The sequence below is a fragment of the Scardinius erythrophthalmus genome (genome assembly GCF_964197995.2).
Source record: "Scardinius erythrophthalmus genome assembly, chromosome: 22".
Classification (NCBI taxonomy): domain Eukaryota; kingdom Metazoa; phylum Chordata; class Actinopteri; order Cypriniformes; family Leuciscidae; genus Scardinius; species Scardinius erythrophthalmus.
This window is the reverse complement of record NC_138242.1, coordinates 22,569,117-22,585,542: the sequence shown is the minus strand read 5'-3', so window position 1 is coordinate 22,585,542 and position 16,426 is coordinate 22,569,117. Positions and strand designations below refer to the sequence as shown.

General features: G+C 39.0%; 2 protein-coding genes across 4 annotated transcripts in view; one reads left to right on the top strand and one right to left on the bottom strand.

Moving 5' to 3' along the window:
- The window catches only part of pola1 (polymerase (DNA directed), alpha 1), a 62,577-nt gene extending 49,700 nt beyond the window's left edge, over positions 1 to 12,877 (bottom strand). For 2 of the 3 annotated variants that reach the window (XM_081352218.1, XM_081352220.1), the window contains exons 1-26: positions 12,673 to 12,877; positions 11,724 to 11,848; positions 11,555 to 11,651; positions 11,396 to 11,476; positions 11,169 to 11,284; positions 10,880 to 10,942; positions 10,631 to 10,735; positions 9,848 to 9,995; positions 9,619 to 9,769; positions 9,361 to 9,536; positions 9,022 to 9,134; positions 8,827 to 8,940; positions 8,664 to 8,738; positions 8,414 to 8,552; positions 8,120 to 8,274; positions 7,863 to 7,947; positions 7,401 to 7,462; positions 7,203 to 7,292; positions 6,988 to 7,104; positions 6,716 to 6,891; positions 6,466 to 6,595; positions 5,101 to 5,220; positions 4,902 to 4,998; positions 4,169 to 4,293; positions 3,941 to 4,087; positions 3,648 to 3,770 (exon numbers count right to left, since the gene is read on the bottom strand). In XM_081352218.1, coding sequence (XP_081208344.1) covers positions 3,648 to 3,770; positions 3,941 to 4,087; positions 4,169 to 4,293; positions 4,902 to 4,998; positions 5,101 to 5,220; positions 6,466 to 6,595; positions 6,716 to 6,891; positions 6,988 to 7,104; positions 7,203 to 7,292; positions 7,401 to 7,462; positions 7,863 to 7,947; positions 8,120 to 8,274; positions 8,414 to 8,552; positions 8,664 to 8,738; positions 8,827 to 8,940; positions 9,022 to 9,134; positions 9,361 to 9,536; positions 9,619 to 9,769; positions 9,848 to 9,995; positions 10,631 to 10,735; positions 10,880 to 10,942; positions 11,169 to 11,284; positions 11,396 to 11,476; positions 11,555 to 11,651; positions 11,724 to 11,848; positions 12,673 to 12,727 — 2,985 coding nt within the window. In that variant the 5' untranslated portion in view covers positions 12,728 to 12,877. The remainder of the gene's footprint in view (positions 1 to 3,647; positions 3,771 to 3,940; positions 4,088 to 4,168; positions 4,294 to 4,901; positions 4,999 to 5,100; positions 5,221 to 6,465; positions 6,596 to 6,715; positions 6,892 to 6,987; positions 7,105 to 7,202; positions 7,293 to 7,400; positions 7,463 to 7,862; positions 7,948 to 8,119; positions 8,275 to 8,413; positions 8,553 to 8,663; positions 8,739 to 8,826; positions 8,941 to 9,021; positions 9,135 to 9,360; positions 9,537 to 9,618; positions 9,770 to 9,847; positions 9,996 to 10,630; positions 10,736 to 10,879; positions 10,943 to 11,168; positions 11,285 to 11,395; positions 11,477 to 11,554; positions 11,652 to 11,723; positions 11,849 to 12,672) is intronic. The other variant, XM_081352219.1, reaches the window with a different exon arrangement.
- A 937-nt stretch (positions 12,878 to 13,814) lies between these two features.
- On the top strand, positions 13,815 to 15,430 carry rrs1 (ribosome biogenesis regulator 1 homolog). Its single transcript, XM_081352295.1, has one exon. The coding sequence runs from the start codon at positions 13,854 to 13,856 to the stop codon at positions 14,898 to 14,900; it is 1,047 nt and encodes a 348-aa protein (XP_081208421.1). The 5' UTR covers positions 13,815 to 13,853; the 3' UTR covers positions 14,901 to 15,430.
- Positions 15,431 to 16,426: the final 996 nt, after the last annotated feature.

The following is a 16,426-nucleotide window of genomic DNA, read 5'->3' as shown; positions in this document are numbered from 1 at the left end:
AACTGAGTATCTTCATTCGAATGGACTTCGGGAATAAAGCAGAACAGCTTGTTGATTCTAAAGGAGGATGCAGTGTAATTCAACACTATGTTCTACAGTTTACTGAACTACATCATTGGAAAATTGAATAACACCTCAACACATGCAGGGTGACATTATTCTTTCCACTTATTCATTAACAACAGTAATACCAGTCTCTAGGATAAAGATTTCATTAGAGCTAAACAGAAACATTTCAGTGAGCCGAATGGGGAATATGACATCAATCGTGTCATTAAATTTAAAGACACAACATTAAAAGAGTCCGCAGAAGGCATTAGTTAAGAACAACACATCACTCAAGATGCCAGCCTAAATTAAAAGGTGCAAAGCTCATGAGGGAAGTTGTGTGAAGAACGTGAAGCTACGTGAGGCCGACTGCATCTCGCGCCCAAATCCAAAAATATTCTTTGGGCCCTGTGACTATTTGTTAAGTCCAGTGATATCAGGAGCAAATCCCCAACCAAAGACCACAAGGTCAAACGGTGCATACAACAATGACTACAGGGGGGAAGAGGGCACTTGCATCTTATTCTGGGAAGGTTAAAAATTACCTTTGTAATTTGGACAACTGGATAAGTAGTCTGAGAGAGCAGCAAGGAAACAATGTTTACTCAGATGACACCTAACTCAACCTCCCCGTCACCACGACAGTCCATCTCATCTCACCAACAGCCGCTTAAGATCTGAAGAATCCATGGCACAAGGGCATGACATCCGTGACAGCATAATACGTTTTGTTTTACTCGTGAACTCGGCTAACCTAGGTAAACAGGAGTCCAGGGCCTGGCGGCAAGGTGGGGTGAGAGGTCAGGCTAACTAACGTTCCAGAACCATCAGCAGTCCGTAGCGACAGAAGTTGTAAACATCACTCGATTAACCCCAGACCCAAACCCCCTCCCCAGCTCCACAGCTGAAGCTCCGCTTTTCACACTGGCTGCCGCACAAAGAGCTGAAAATAAAATTTAGGCACATCAATCAGGACGGACCCCTCAGCATGAAACCCTAAACGTCTATTCCATGGCATACATTTCATACCAGGGGAGTACAGGGTTCGCACCAGAACAAATGTTTCCCTGGAAAGGTCAAGGGCCACGGAAACGTCCATTTACAAGTGCTAGTAAGGCTAAATGCACATAGCTCTTGCTAACTGGCCAACAGGGGGATTTCCCCAAACCGCCATAAAGCAAAATGAGCCAAAAAACAGTGGCGTAAACCAGTTTTGATAAAAGAGAGTCAAGTTTTACATCACATTAACCACTTCGCTGATCTTGTTTTGCTTCTATAGATTCTATAGATAAAAATACACCACTAAAAAGAACGCCGCGTCCCCTTCCCAAACCCCTACAAGCAGCAAAAAATAAAAAATAAACATAAAAAAAGATATAATTATATAATATAACTATATAATTCAAACTCAAGTGTGGTGCAATGGTTTTGGGGTTTGCATAAAAAGATAAAACATACTATACACTTTTCTCACACAGCATAAATTGAGTTTGAAATAAATTGAAATACATATACAGTAGCTGTCTTTATATTTTAGGAAGAGAGTCCCTTGCAAGTGGAAAAAAAAACAAAAAAAGGGTTAATACCACTGCCTTAAGAAACCGACCCTATTCCTTCACTCAAGGCAACCAGCAAATAAAGCTCAAAACTTACTCTCCTGCAGCACCTCTAGACTTCAACCCACTTGACAACACCTGCTGGCTGAATTTACACCCCTGAGGCAGGTTAGCACTAAGCTAGCTTCTCAGAAAGCATTAGTTAGCTCTATTAAAAGCAGAGCGCCTGTAATTCTTATCCCAAAACAATGATGGTGCAGACAGCAGACCATCCATCAAAAGTTGAGGCTGGCGCGCCATCTGACACAATTTAGTGTTTGACGATCGTAAAACCCAATTGTCAAATTAGATAACGGTTACGATCTGCGTTCTGCGTGTCTGGCACCAATGGAAGACACAAAAGAAAAATCGGCTATTTGACTTCTTGCCCTCTTAAAAGTTTGAATCGGAATATAGTGCACTAAATCCTTCGGATGCTGGTGCCAAACAGCCGTCATCTCCATCACGGCTCTGAGAACCTGCATATTTCAACAAGCCGAGAATCACCGGGGGCTTGTCCAGATCCCCTTACCGTAGGCCAATCAGGAAAGACGAGAAGCTCAGGAGGGCATCCAAATGGGGGCCAAATCAAGCATCTTTAGCGCCATGGAAAAAATGACATCCACAACACCAAAGCCTATCGCTGACATGGTTCTCAACAGATAAAGAAGCCATTTAATCAAAATATAAATGGCAACTGAATACATGAGCATTCAAATTACGGCACTAATGTCGGGGTCAACGTAACGCAAGTGTGAGTATTTGTTGCTACCGTCCCCCCCTTCCATTTCCCATTGATCTCTATCAAAGCATCTTACTACACAGTTCGGCACCTCGCTGGTTGTCAGTTGAGAATATGTATCACAATAAGACTAATCAAAGTAATTAGGGTTGTTGAGTCAAGCTGGGCTTGCCGACATGAAGAATCGCATATTAATATTGGTGAACTCCAGTGAAGTGGTTTCAGCACTGCAAAATTGAATCCTCAAATGCAGAAATCATTGTCACAAGCTTTCCTTTTTCCTCTCATTGAACTTATTGGGTTTCTTGTAGCTCTTGTAACAAATGAGGCACACCGAGGCAGTAAAAAGCTGCGCGTTGAATTCTGGGGCTAACGCAAAGAGATTGTAATTACTGGTTCCCCCAGATTTTAAACAATGCCCCACAACGCCCAGCGGTAATGTGGTAGAAGGGAGAGGGGCATGAACGTGAATGTGTCGCCGTTTGTATTGCTACATCCCAGTGGGCTTTCAAAAGTCTGGTCTCATTAAACTCAAGAGCAGGTAGCCGGCAATCATGCCAAGGAGGTGGCATAAAAGGAACAAGAGATCAAGTCAAATTGGTTAAAGCACAAAAGAGAACAGAGGCTCATGAGGAAAGAGTGATTTCAGAGCCAGAGGCCAGAGGAGCAGCTTGCTTGAGACACGGGAATGGCTGAGTTTAGACTGCACTCTAGTGGCAGGAACTGAGCATGGTGCCAATGGTTTATGAATGGTAATGTAATACTTTGTGGCATACTTCATCTAAACCCATGTTAAACTTTTCCTAAATATTGCATATTTTATGAAACTGTCAGAATGAAACTTTGTCAGAAAACTATTGTTAAGCTATTGTTATTGATAAAACAAAAACAAAATATTTTTTGTTCAAAATAATAAAGCTGAAACAAAACCAAATATAAATATTAGAAATGTTGCCTTAGCAACTAAATAACTGAAATAAGTGGAAGTTGAAGTACTAAAAACGTTCCACCCAACATCCTGTTTCAATCAGTGTCAGCACACCGAGGAAAAATCATAATTAAGTATTTCCCTTGATATCGTGACCGTTGAACAAACGCGTCTGATTGACTCACTGGACACTGCATTCATGTGCAACATCTGTGATTGATCACAATGCTCAATGCTGCAAAAAACATGTTAAACAAAAACCTTTCATGCAACAGGAGTACAGTAGATCTAAACAGTATACCCACTAAATATAGTAATGTGTATTGCTACATACCTCTCTTCCTTTATGAGTGACCAATGCAGCCAAAGGCTTGGCGTAAAAGCGACTGAAGGAAAAGCCAAGGCATCCGTACATGCTGTTAGCTGTCAGCTTAAGGGCCTTCTGCCTGATATCATACTATGAGAGGAGATTCGTCAAGGATTGAATGCATTGAAAGTCTTTACTTCAGTGTTTTAAAACAAAAAAAGGTGAGGATAAGACACTTAACATGCAAGGTGTTCAAATTGCCAAAACAGTCTACTATCAATGCAGAAAGGTATTTAAGTCTTTCCTGGGATTGTATTTACCTGCAAGTACAGGTCAGGGTTGAGGTCCGCTTGCTTCATTAGCTGTTTGACCTGTCGTCGGCGCTCCACCAGTTTTCGAATTTCTTTGGGAAGAATGCCCATCTCCAGACTCTGATCTGGCAGCTCGGGAATTTCATCTTCATCCTCCTGTAATCATGGAAGTTTAGGGCATGCTTAAAATATACAAAGCTACCCATGCAGGCACAGCCGACCGGCCCCTCGACGCACCTCAGTTTTCTTGCGTGCATTGGTCGCTCCTCTCTCTACGGTAGTAAAGCAGATGTTGAACTCCTGAATGATGGAGGGATACAAGCTGTTGAAGTCCAACAGCAGAATGAACTTATCATAGAAACCTGGTGGCAGAAGATAGAATATATGATTTGGGAGGCACAAAATAAACACAACCCATGAGATCCACAAGGACACAATAGTGTTGTCAAAAGTACCGACTTCGGTACCAAGTCGGTACTGAAATTGAAAAAATGTGACGCTTTGAGCGCTGGTGAGCAGAATCGTAAACACCTGTGATTGCCCATTGTACTCACGCACTAATCAATTATGTCTGTGATTGGCTACAATGATCAGCACTTCAAAAACATGTTGTAAATATACATCAATGACACTCTTCAGCGAGCGCTTACACAGATACACATGGGAAAGTTTGAAAGCAGGTGTCTATCAGCGGATCGGTCCGCTGGCGCTGATAGATGCCTGCTTGTGCTTTCAAACACTCCTGCTTTCAAAACACTTTCAAACACTTACGTGTGCTCTCAAACGCTCCCGTGCGTTGATTATTGTAGCCAATCACAGACATATCCGATGAGCTTGTGAACACAATGGCCAATCACAGGTGTTTATGATTCCGCCCAACAGCGCTCAAAGCATCACATTTTTTAAATTTCAGTACCGACTTGGTACCGAAGTCGGTACTTTTGACAACCCTTAAGACACAATGACTCACCAACTTTTGGGTCCAGCACCAGACCTCCAGCATAAGCTGCCTTCTTCCTCGTTTTGTTGGATTTGCCTTTCCCTGGGTCAACATCCTCATCCTCAGCCTAAGAACAAAATTAAAAGACAAAAAAAAGTATTGGAACAGAATCAATTAACACTAAAATGGTTTGAAAACTTCAATAAAGGGGGGAAAAAAAATCTAATACCAGATTTTGTTGCGGCTTCTTGAAGAACTGCTTGTCTGGAACAATGAAGTTCCTCTCATGGAAAGCATGGAGCAGTAGGTACTCGTTCCTTTCAGAGCGTCCACCCATCAAAGTACGAGACTGCAGGAGAACAAGAGAACTGATGAAAGATCAAGCATTAGAAAAGCATGAATTACATGCTTTATTTGATATCGCACTGAATTGACCTAATAAGACAATAAATATAAACAATATACAAAACATGATAGAGCTAGTGAAAATCTAAACCACTAGTCTGAAAAGGCAAGCAGGATGCAAATCAAAGTGATTGATTCACATGTTGGAATATAAATAAAATATTTGGCATATAAACCAGAACGTAGACATTTGTGTGTCTTATACATTATTATACAGGGTGGGCCATTTATATGGATACACCGTAATAACATGGGAATGGTTGGTGATATTAAAGTCCTGTTTGTGGCACATTAGTATATGTGAGGGGGCAAACTCCTCAAGATGGGTGGTGACCATGGTGGCCATTTAGAAGTCGGCCATCTTGGATACAACTTTTGTTTTTTCAATAGGAAGAGGGCCATGTGACACATCAAACTTATTGGTAATGTCACAAGAAAAACAATGGTGTGCTTGGTTTCAACGTAACTTTGTTTGTTCATAAGTTATTTACAAGTTTCTGACCACTTATAAAATGTGTTCAATGTGCTGCCCATTGTGTTGGATTGTCAATGCAACCCTGTTCTCCCACTCTTCACACACTGATAGCAACACCGCAGGATAAATGCCAGCACAGGCATCCAGTATCCGTAGTTTCAGGTGCTGCACATCTCGTATCTTCACACCATAGACAATTGCCTTCAGATGACCCCAAAGATTAAAGTCTAAGGGGGTCAGATCGGGAGACCTTGGGGGCCATTCAGTGTGTGAAGAGTGGGAGAACAGGGTTGCATTGACAATCCAACACAATGGGCAGCACATTGAACACATTTTATAAGTGGTCAGAAACTTGTAAATAACTCAGGAACGAATAAAGTTACGTTGAAACCAAGCACACCATTGTTTTTCTTGTGACATTACCAATAAGTTTGATGTGTCACATGGCCCTCTTCCTATTGAAAAAAACAAAAGTTGTATCCAAGATGGCCGACTTCTAAATGGCCACCATGGTCACCACCCATCTTGAGGAGTTTGCCCCCTCACATATACTAATGTGCCACAAACAGGACTTTAATATCACCAACCATTCCCATGTTATTACGGTGTATCCATATAAATGGCCCACCCTGTATATTAAATAAGAAACACTATTCTAGAATGTGGTTACCATAGGTCTAGTAAAAAGTGGAATTATTTATAAAGGTATCTTACCATGACGTTACCGGCAATGTTGGTGATCTGCATTGCCAGAGGCAGCACGTTCAGCTCGCACATGATTTGCAGAATCAGCTTTGCATCCATCCAGGTGAGCTCCAAAAGGTAGAGTAAGTGCGGGGAATCACTATTGAAAAAGGAGAAAAAGAAATTAATAGACAAATTTAAACACTGCTGCAATAATAGGAAATATTCTCATGATTGAAGAAGGGAGGACTCAAATGCGACCCAACAGGTGCCAGCTAACCTGTAGAAGTTCCTGATGTTCTCTGGTGGCACCACAACCCTCTCTGTCTTTAAGATCTGGGCAGCCAGCTCAGTCAGGTGATAACTCTTACACCTGATCAGCTCTTTGGCAGAGATCTCAACATCACAGACCAGGCGTCCACAAGTGGCACTCTTCTCAGCAAAGCCACTGCGACCCTGAGATTAAAAAAAGATGCACAAATGGATTAAAACATTGCTTGCTTGACAAAAATCATAATCAGATATGACTTCATGTCAAAGAAGACTTCTGACCCCCAGTTTGGGCATGTTGGCTCTTCTTAGACGGCCAATCTTTGACCAGTGAGGCACTTTGCACACACTGATCCTCTGCAGGAGCACTTCAAGGTCAAAACCAAAAATGTCATGGCCCTACAGCATCAGAAGGAAGATGTAGTCAAATTAGAAAAAAATTATATAAATAAAATGCATCAGCAATGTACGAGCTTACTGAACACATTTAAACTCACCACTAAGACATCTGGATCAATCTTGTGCATCTTGGCCAAGAAGAAACCCAAAAGTGCACGCTCTGTACCGGCAATCTCCACAATCCCATTCTGAGGAAAATCAAAATGCAAAAGCAAGAGGGTTTTATTGAACACATTATCATCTTATGCATAAATCCAAAACAAAGCAAACTTCATCTGGGAGATAAGAACAATTACCTTTTTCCTGACCGCATCTTTAAAATCATATGGGAAGATACAGTCATTGGGCTTGCTCACCACTGCAACAGAAAATAATTAGTTATATAAGCTCAAACAAGCTGTGATGTTTAAAAAATGAAATATAGAAATATCAAAATAGAAAAAATATATTAATTTAAGCCTTAAAATGCATAAAAAACCCTGCAAGTACTTTGAACTTTTACCTCATGACTGCTCAAAAAGACTCCAAAATTTATGAAACCTACATTTTCTATCTGAGAGATATGGGAAAGAGGCCTTGTATTTTACATATGTATTTTTGAGAGCAATCTAACTTAGATGTATGTATTCAGAAATCTCTTCTGGCTCAAAAATGATCGGAATGCGTTATATGGGTTAAAACAAATTTGGATGTTCATTGGAGAGTTTTGGACATTACTCTCACACTCAAGCTATAAAGAGCAGAGTGGAGGAACTTACCACAGAAATTGGTCTGGAAAGGGGGCCGTGGTGGAGCTTTGTCCAGAGGAAATTGATGATGAATGAGGGCAGAGAGTGAAACAATCTGCTCAAGGTAAGACACAAGAAGAAAAAGTGTTAATAAACTGCTTAAAAGATTCACAAGTGCGGCTCAACTACAATCTAACGAGTGTGATTTAATATTCAGTTATTTTGAATCTCATTGTCTGCATCAGATACATGCAGAGAGTGTCAGAGTGATCAGATCCAGATTTTACCTCATTCTGGTGGGTCTTTGGGTTCTGCACAGTCTTGAGGCTTATGGACATGACGACCAGAGGAGGTGGTGGCAGGTCTTTAACTACTGAGATCAGGTCACTCTTCTGTGCAACAGCCTCCACTTTAGACCAGCTAATAGGCTGATTGCTCAGCTCTAGAGGTGATGGCGAGAGTGGACACAGTAAATGATTACAATATTTGGATGATTATCAAGTGTCACCGAATGCTGAATTTTGTAGGAAATGCAGAGAAATGGTTTGTTTGTATGTTTTACAAGAGAGATTAAATCTTACGAGGGGTCTTCACATCAAGCCAGCATGGTCCCCGGATCTTCCTATTAAGGAGGAAGTGTTCCAAACTGGTGGTGTTGGTGCCAAACACATGGGAAAATGTTGAGCCCTTCAGCTCCGATGGCAATGAAGGAAGCTCAGCCTACAGAAACAGAATGTGCACATTACAAAAAACACTTCAGACTCATTCCAGGAAGTTTCTATAAAATAGCCATGACTGTTTTGGGTGTACAAGTGAGAGACATCTACTCACAGAGTATTTGACTTCAAGGTACTCGCTCTGTGAAGGGATATCTGGGATCTCAAAAGCATAATTCTTGGTCACCGGCTGTTGGAACAGGGGAAGCACGTTTTATAATTGTTTATTTGTAGTTTCCAAGGCACAGAAAGCAGAAATGATGGATAGCAGCAATTACCTTGGACTTAAACTTCATGATTTTGAACTTCTCAGAGAGACTGTTGAACTCTTGGTACACATCCATCATTCCTACCGCACTGTTCGTCTGCTCGCCTGTTGCCAGATTCACTTTCTAAATCACAGTGGCACAAAAAAATGAGTTAAAGATGCATATTTTTGTATCTGCATGTCGACTAAATAAGGGCAGTCTTACATGTTCTCGAGGAAGGAGATACATCGTCCTCTCGATGTTCCTTACAGCAACACAACAGCTGACATGTGCTTTAGCTGACTCAATCCAGACCTTTCCAAACAGGTACACCACACCTTGACAGGAAAACAAAAAAAAGTAAAGAACCTCCTTTTAGGGAAATCAAATAATTTCAATTATGTAGGAATAGGAAAAAAAAACATTAAAATTTATAATTTGAAGTTCAAGCTTTTGATTTGATTACATAAATCATGAATTATGAGTCACAGAAAAGACCCAAAACCATTGGAAATTAGGATTTGTATACACATTATGCAAAATCATGGAGGAGCAGACGCTCACCAGGTTGGTTGTACAAGTCTTCAAAAGCATCCAACCAGTAAAAGCGGAAAACCATATCTCCATCAGGTCCCTCCACCAGCGGGAGTTGGCTTGAGTCCACCTGCACATCCACAGGAGTGTCCATTGGTTCCCCCTCCTCCATCTTCTCCCAGCCCATGCCACCAACCAGTCCAGATCTGAGGAGAGCAAACAGGAAAGTTATAGCATCCTTAGTAGAGTATACTGCATTAATGCATTGCCTGTGTGTTGCAAACATACATTAACATCTCATCCTGTGGCTCAGCCTTGGGCTCCACTTTAACAGTGGGTGTGGTCTCAGGCTCAGCCTTCATTTTCACTGGCTCCTCCTCCAGGATCTCTGCTTCCATGGGCTCATCAAAGTCCATCTCATCAAACTCAATTGCATCTTCTAATTACAAGTTTAAAACAAGAATGAAAAGCAACATATTTTCAAGATATTTCACCCAAATATTGAGGCCAGACATACCTTCAGGCTCCTCTGTCTTGGGCTCCTTTATCTGTGTGGTATCAGGTTTACTAGGTTTAATATGAGCAGAAGACCTAGGTGAAGGTTCAGCTGGAGGAATCCGCGTCCCCACAGGTCTGGGCTTCGACAGTTGAACCTCAGGTGAATTCTGAGAGATGGACAAAAGGTTTGTATAGTGACTATTTTATGTAACTTACAGTATGTAACTTCCTATTTACACTACCATTTAAAGGTTTGAGGTCAGTAAGATTTTTTTTAAAAGAAGTCTCTTGAGCTCACCAAAGCTGCATTTATTTTGATTTTCAAAAATACAGTAAAAACTATATATATATATATATATATATATATATATATATATATATATATATATATATATATATTTATATATATATATATATATATTTATATATATATATATATATTTATTTATATAATTAGCCTTATCCAGTCTTCAAAGTCACATCATCCATCAGAAATCATTCTAATATGCTGGTTTGGTGCTTAAGAAATATTTTTCAACATCCATGTTGAAAAAAAGCTGTGCTGATTAATATTTTTGTGGAAACCATGATACATTTAGGATTCTTTGATGAATAGAAAATTAAAATAACAGACCTTACATATTTTGTAACATATATTATACTTATAAATGTCTTTACTGTCACTTTTGATCACTTTAATGCATCCATTCTGAATAAAAGTGACAGAAACCCAATGTATGCATCTTCAGTCTCACGAAGAAAAAAAATCCATGTTTTATCCTTTTGAACAAGGGATAACTACCTTTGGCACCTGTGGTTTGACTGAAAATGGATTCATAGGGGATCCCAGTGTTTTCTTCTTCTTCTTCAGAGTAATGACTGGCGGTGGAGTGAGCAAAACTGGCTTCTGTGAAACATTCAAATGATCATGAGGTCATAAAGCTGCAATGACTGACATGAAGTATGAACATTGTAGACTGAAAGCGCCTACATGATGTCTGAATTAAAAGTAGACCATTATATATTAATACAAAAGGTCATAAACATTCACCTCAGAGTGCAGGTCCTGCAGAATATCTCCCAGCAGATCATCTTGAGACAGATCCACATGTTTCTACAACGCAAATCATGGAAAAAGACAATTCTGTTCAAACTACAGAAAAAATTATACCTCTTTGACCTCCATTACAAATGCTAAATAATGGCAGAACTTTCCTTCTTGGTTGAACTACTCCTTAAATATTTAAGTGCAAGTTCATTTAATTAATGTTTAGATTAAATGGTTACATAAAGGTCAATTACACTGAAAAAAAAACATACAGTGAACAACTGAGTCTTACCTCAGAAGGTTTCTTCACATTGCTATTCATGAACATGCTTTTAATGCTGTTGGGTTTACTGACAGACACTTTTTTCACATTCTTTTTCGAATCGCCTCCCTTTCCACCCTGTTTACCTGTTTAAGAGAGAGCGATTATAAACTGGTAAAGACAACTCAATGAACAATGCTTAGTACTGCTAATTGGCAAAAAAGGAAAATGAAAGGCACTGATTGTTCAACACTCACTTTTAGGGCCCTTCTCCAGTGCATCATCATTCAATTCATCATCAAAGATTTCTCGGCCATCCTCCACATAGCCTGTCCCATCTGACAAACACAACATACATTCAGCTGGTGTGCTTTTAAACATTGAGTTTAGCAGAGAGGTATGAAAATTTAACTGACCGTCATCAATGATCCAATCATCATCCTGTCTCTCCCGCACCATTTTTGAGTACTGCTCTTCATCCACCTCCTCATACACGCTGGTGAACTCCTCCACCTGATCACAAGACAATGTCAAAACACTGGAACAGCACAGGTGACGTGTACCAACGGCTGACATGCAACGTACCTCGTATTTAACCTTCTCTCCCTTCTTGGCTCGTTTTATTTGCTCTAAAGCCGACTTGCGCCCCACTTTCTCTTTTTTCTCCCGCCTGGAACGTGAGGCAGCAATGCCACATGTGTCGGATGCATCTATAGGACAAGGAAATGTGCTTCAGTAAAATCAAACTGCAACAAGCATAAATCGTACTATATAGCAAACTGAAATGACAAGCATCAGATCATAAACAAAGCACAGTGTTGTTATTTATCAAATGCGGTCACTTAGTTTAATCATACACTGTATGATTTTAGGTTATTAATGAAAATAAAAAACAATGAAGTATTATTACACATATTAATTATTGTTTTATTTTAAAGGGATGTAATATGAAAACAGTAATAATATTTGTGTAATTAAAGAAAAAATATATAACAATTTGGTACCTATAAAAATATTTTATATTTAGATTTTTCTGGTGGGATTAGTGAAAAATCCAAATAGCTAAGTGCAAGAAACCACTGATTGTACTGTTGTTATTATTATAATAAAGACTTAAATGGTCCAAGAAACACAATTTTATTAAGCATTCTTTATTAAAAAGATGTTATTGCAAATGTAAAAAGATATTCTGCAGGCTATAGTCTACTACACAAAGGAAATAGTTGCAAATTCATCATCATATGAATAGGTAATTATGTAACTTATCGGGTAGGAAAGAGTAACTTGACAGAGTAAACATTGACATTAATGTTCAATTTGCATTCAAATGATGAAGCGTCAAAGAAAAGCACATTACACATAAGTATATTTGCATAAACGCATATTGTAGGGATTGAATAGGAAAATAAGTTCATTTGTATTTAATATTATATCAGCGCTGCCGCTGCTAGTACAGGCATCCAAGCTACCGGTCTTAATGAATTGCAGTAATATTGTGTAAGCTAATAACACTAAGCACTGTAAACACGCTCACCACAATCCCCACCGTCCATGTCTTTATCGGGATTTGAGACAGGAGCCATTAACATAAATAAGTGCCTGATGTGAGGTAGAATTTCACTCTTCGCGCCGAGCCAAAACAACAGATTCCGCGCCAAAGTGTCTTCCCGGGGAAACTCGAGCAGCGGATATGACGTTGTCAACAGTCGTCCAATCTGATCTGAACTAGTTCAGTGATCCGTTAGGTTAGACAAACCCTATCTATGACAAACCTGATTCAGTTTTTTATATATATACAACGAAATATTAAGAAGGTTGGAGACTTGAAAAGCACAGTTCTAATATAATTTTAATATAATTTGTTATTTACCAAGGTTTATTTTTTTTTCATACAGTAGCCAGATAGAACATATTGTTTATTTGACTAATAACCACACAAATACAAAACACAATCAGTTTAACAATAAAAATACTAAAAACATGACCTAAATAACATGAAGGATTTTTACATTCGTTTCCCTTTAAAATTATTGGAAAATGACATTTTACAGTATATGTTTGCTGTTGTTATATCTTTATTCTAAACAGTAACCATATTCGTCTATTTACTACTTCTGTGGTTTGTATGTTAGTGTTCTTCAAAAGACTCGAAATAATCTGAACATATTTGCATTGCAGTGATAAATATAAATAGATTTAATAGGCTATAGAACAAAGAAGTTCAGGTAAGCTATACGATTCACACATTCTCGGAATGAATCAATGAATCATTGTTTGGTTGAATCATATCTCCGAACACTCAAGGTAACTTCTGACGCCTATCGACATTTTATTCATTCTGAACACAAAATTCGACTCTGGTGGGACTCGAACCCACAACCTTTGAATAACCCCATTCTTCAATCTAGAAGTCCAATGCGCTATCCATTGCGCCACAGAGCCGATGGGACGCCTCGCTAGTTTGTCGGTACTCCTCCTGACTTCCGAAGAGTACTTTATTTTGTAACAATAATAAATAGACACTACTATATTACGTTTATTATTTTTCCTAAACCTTTGTGTGCAAAACACGATTGCATTCATTTTATATATATTTTTACAAATATATCTGAGTTTTTGAAAAAGTGAGTTTTCAAGTCCTTTATTTTGAAATAAAGTCCTTCCGCTTGCAGCAGCACATGTGAGAAAACCACGTTGTGTGTCATTAGAACCAAAATGGCTTCGTGCAGCATAGAAGACGTGCTCGCTAAAGCAGAAAGAGACGAGGCTGAAAAACTAAGAAGTATTACAGTAAACAAAGAGTTGGATCTCGAATTTGACCCGGGTAATTTGCTTGCGTTTGACAAGAACCGGGTAGATACGCGAGAATTTAAAGACAACAAAGGGGAAGACTTTCTACGCTCTTTAGCGAGAGATAACACACAACTTCTCATCAACGAGATATGGAAACTTCCAACAGAAAAGGTTGAAGAAGTAATCGTCGCCAAGCTACCAGATCCAACCACACCATTACCCAGGGAAAAGCCTGCACCGAAACCAAAGCCTCCTACAAAATGGGAACAGTTTGCCAAGCTGAAGGGCATTCAGAAGAAAAAGAAGACCAACATTGTGTGGGATGAAGTTCACAAGGAATGGAAGAGGCGATGGGGTTACAAACGTGCCAATGATGACACCAAGGAATGGCTGATTGAGGTCCCAGTGACTGCAGATCCCAACGAGGACCAGTTTGCAAAAAGGAATAAAGCCAAGAAAGAGAGAGTGGCCAGGAATGAGTACAACAGACTCAAGAACGTCGCCAGAGCTCAGAAGATCAAGGTGCCTGGAATGGGGCTCGCTCCCACCCCTCAGCAGTCCAAATCAGAGCTGGCACAAGCTGTCAGTGTTGCCAAGATTTCCACCGCCTCTGTTGGTAAATTCCAGGAGAAACTGCCCAAGGAGAAAACGTCCAAAAACACTGGGAAAAAGAGAAAATTCCAGCCTCTTATTGGTGACTTTGGTAGTGAGAAACAGAAACAGCTGGATTTACTAAAAGTAATGGACAGTAAGAAGCCACGGCTTGATGTCACGAAAGCTGTGAATAAGCAAATGAGGGAAGAGGACAGGGAATCGGCTCAAAAGAGCAAGAAAAGCTTTGGAAAGAAGGGACGAAAGGGTAACATGTCTGGTAAAGGTAAAGGTAAAGGAAAAGGAATGGCTGGTGGAAAAGGAAAGGGTCCCAAAGGCAAAGGACGGAAACCTAACATGAAGCAAGGAAAGCGCTAAAATCTACAGCAGTGTGGACTTTTTACTGTAAAATCCTATATATATTGTACACATGATGTCAACCTGTCGTGTGTCAGATAAAATCATAACTTTGAGTGCCTTGGTGCTGGAGTTTGAATCTGCACAATATGGTTGTGTTTTGATGTTCAGATTTACCGTCTTTATAAATGTCATGGATGCAGTGCTGGACTGAAGATAATTTGACTTTTTCTTGTTGTATGGTGTGATTTAATATTGCCACCTGTTATTCATAAGTAAATTCACAATAAATTTAAATCTTCTCTGATATGTCAAATGTTCTTCGTTGAATCTTGCAAATATTTCACCAAAAAAGTTCAAATATTAAAATTCTGCCTGGATACAATATTTTTATAAATTAAATTATAGATAATACAAACATCTAATGCTAAAGATTACTACTATGTGTAAATAATTTGTGATTTAAAATGTATTATTTCAAGAAATAGGATGGACATGCTTGATTATAATAAAAAAAGTGCAAAACTACTTCATAAAAATAAATAAATTTTCTTTATAAATATGTTGTGTGTTTATATATACACTATATATATCAGCTTTTTGAGTTCACTGTTAGCAGTTGTGTCAGCAACATGTTAATATCCAAATATGCTTCTAATCTCTTATTTCTTGCATTTGTTCATTTCTGGACTGCGTCCATAACTATATTTGTTCCATTAAGGAATAAATGGAGTTTAATTTTCAAACCATATTGATAGTTCTGGAAATGTTAGCATAATCTGGTTCGCTGATTACTTCTAAGAACTTAAACGGGTCTGTACTTCTCGCATGCTAGCATACTGACATGGTTATTTGCCATTTAATATCAGAAAAATATTATTTTTTATTCATTAAACATTTTAAAATCAATACCTGGAGGTACATTCATGTAATGCATCCAAATGCATTTTTAATGAATTGCGTTGGTTAAAAATCTAAGAAATTAATAAATGTACTGCAATGACCTCACAAAAAACGTAGACATTTGACCAAGCTAAACTGTAACTAAACAACATTTATGTCTGGATTTGTTGTAGTTCTTGATTGATTATGAGGCAATTATTAGTTGCATATTACTTCAATGATGTAGTAATTTAATGCGAATTAAATGACCATAAATACCCTCACCCATCCACCAAATGAAAAACAAGACGCCATATGTTCAAAATATTGATGCGTCTACAGAATTGGTGGCTCTTTCTAAGCAAAATAATACCCTGTTCTTGAGTTGACGGATGGTGTTTGACCACCAACACCATCTCAGATCAGCTGGGGGGCTTTGGGAGGGGAAGTACCCATCTGTTGACTGCTGTCAGGCTTGCAAAGCATCATTAGTCAAACAATAACGATACAAACACCCCACGCCAATGGACAGAAATATAGGGCACACTTAATGCCAAAATCAAGTAGCACTGCTGTGCTGAGGATGCAGGGTGTGTATTGATACACTATTTGGTTGGTTAGTTATTGCAGTATACCTGTACTCTATACTCTGACATACCTTAAAA

What these genes read in the sequence shown, in the direction of transcription:
- rrs1 (XM_081352295.1), top strand. Translation starts at nt 13,854, where the DNA reads ATGGCTTCGTGCAGCATAGAAGACGTGCTCGCTAAAGCAGAAAGAGAC.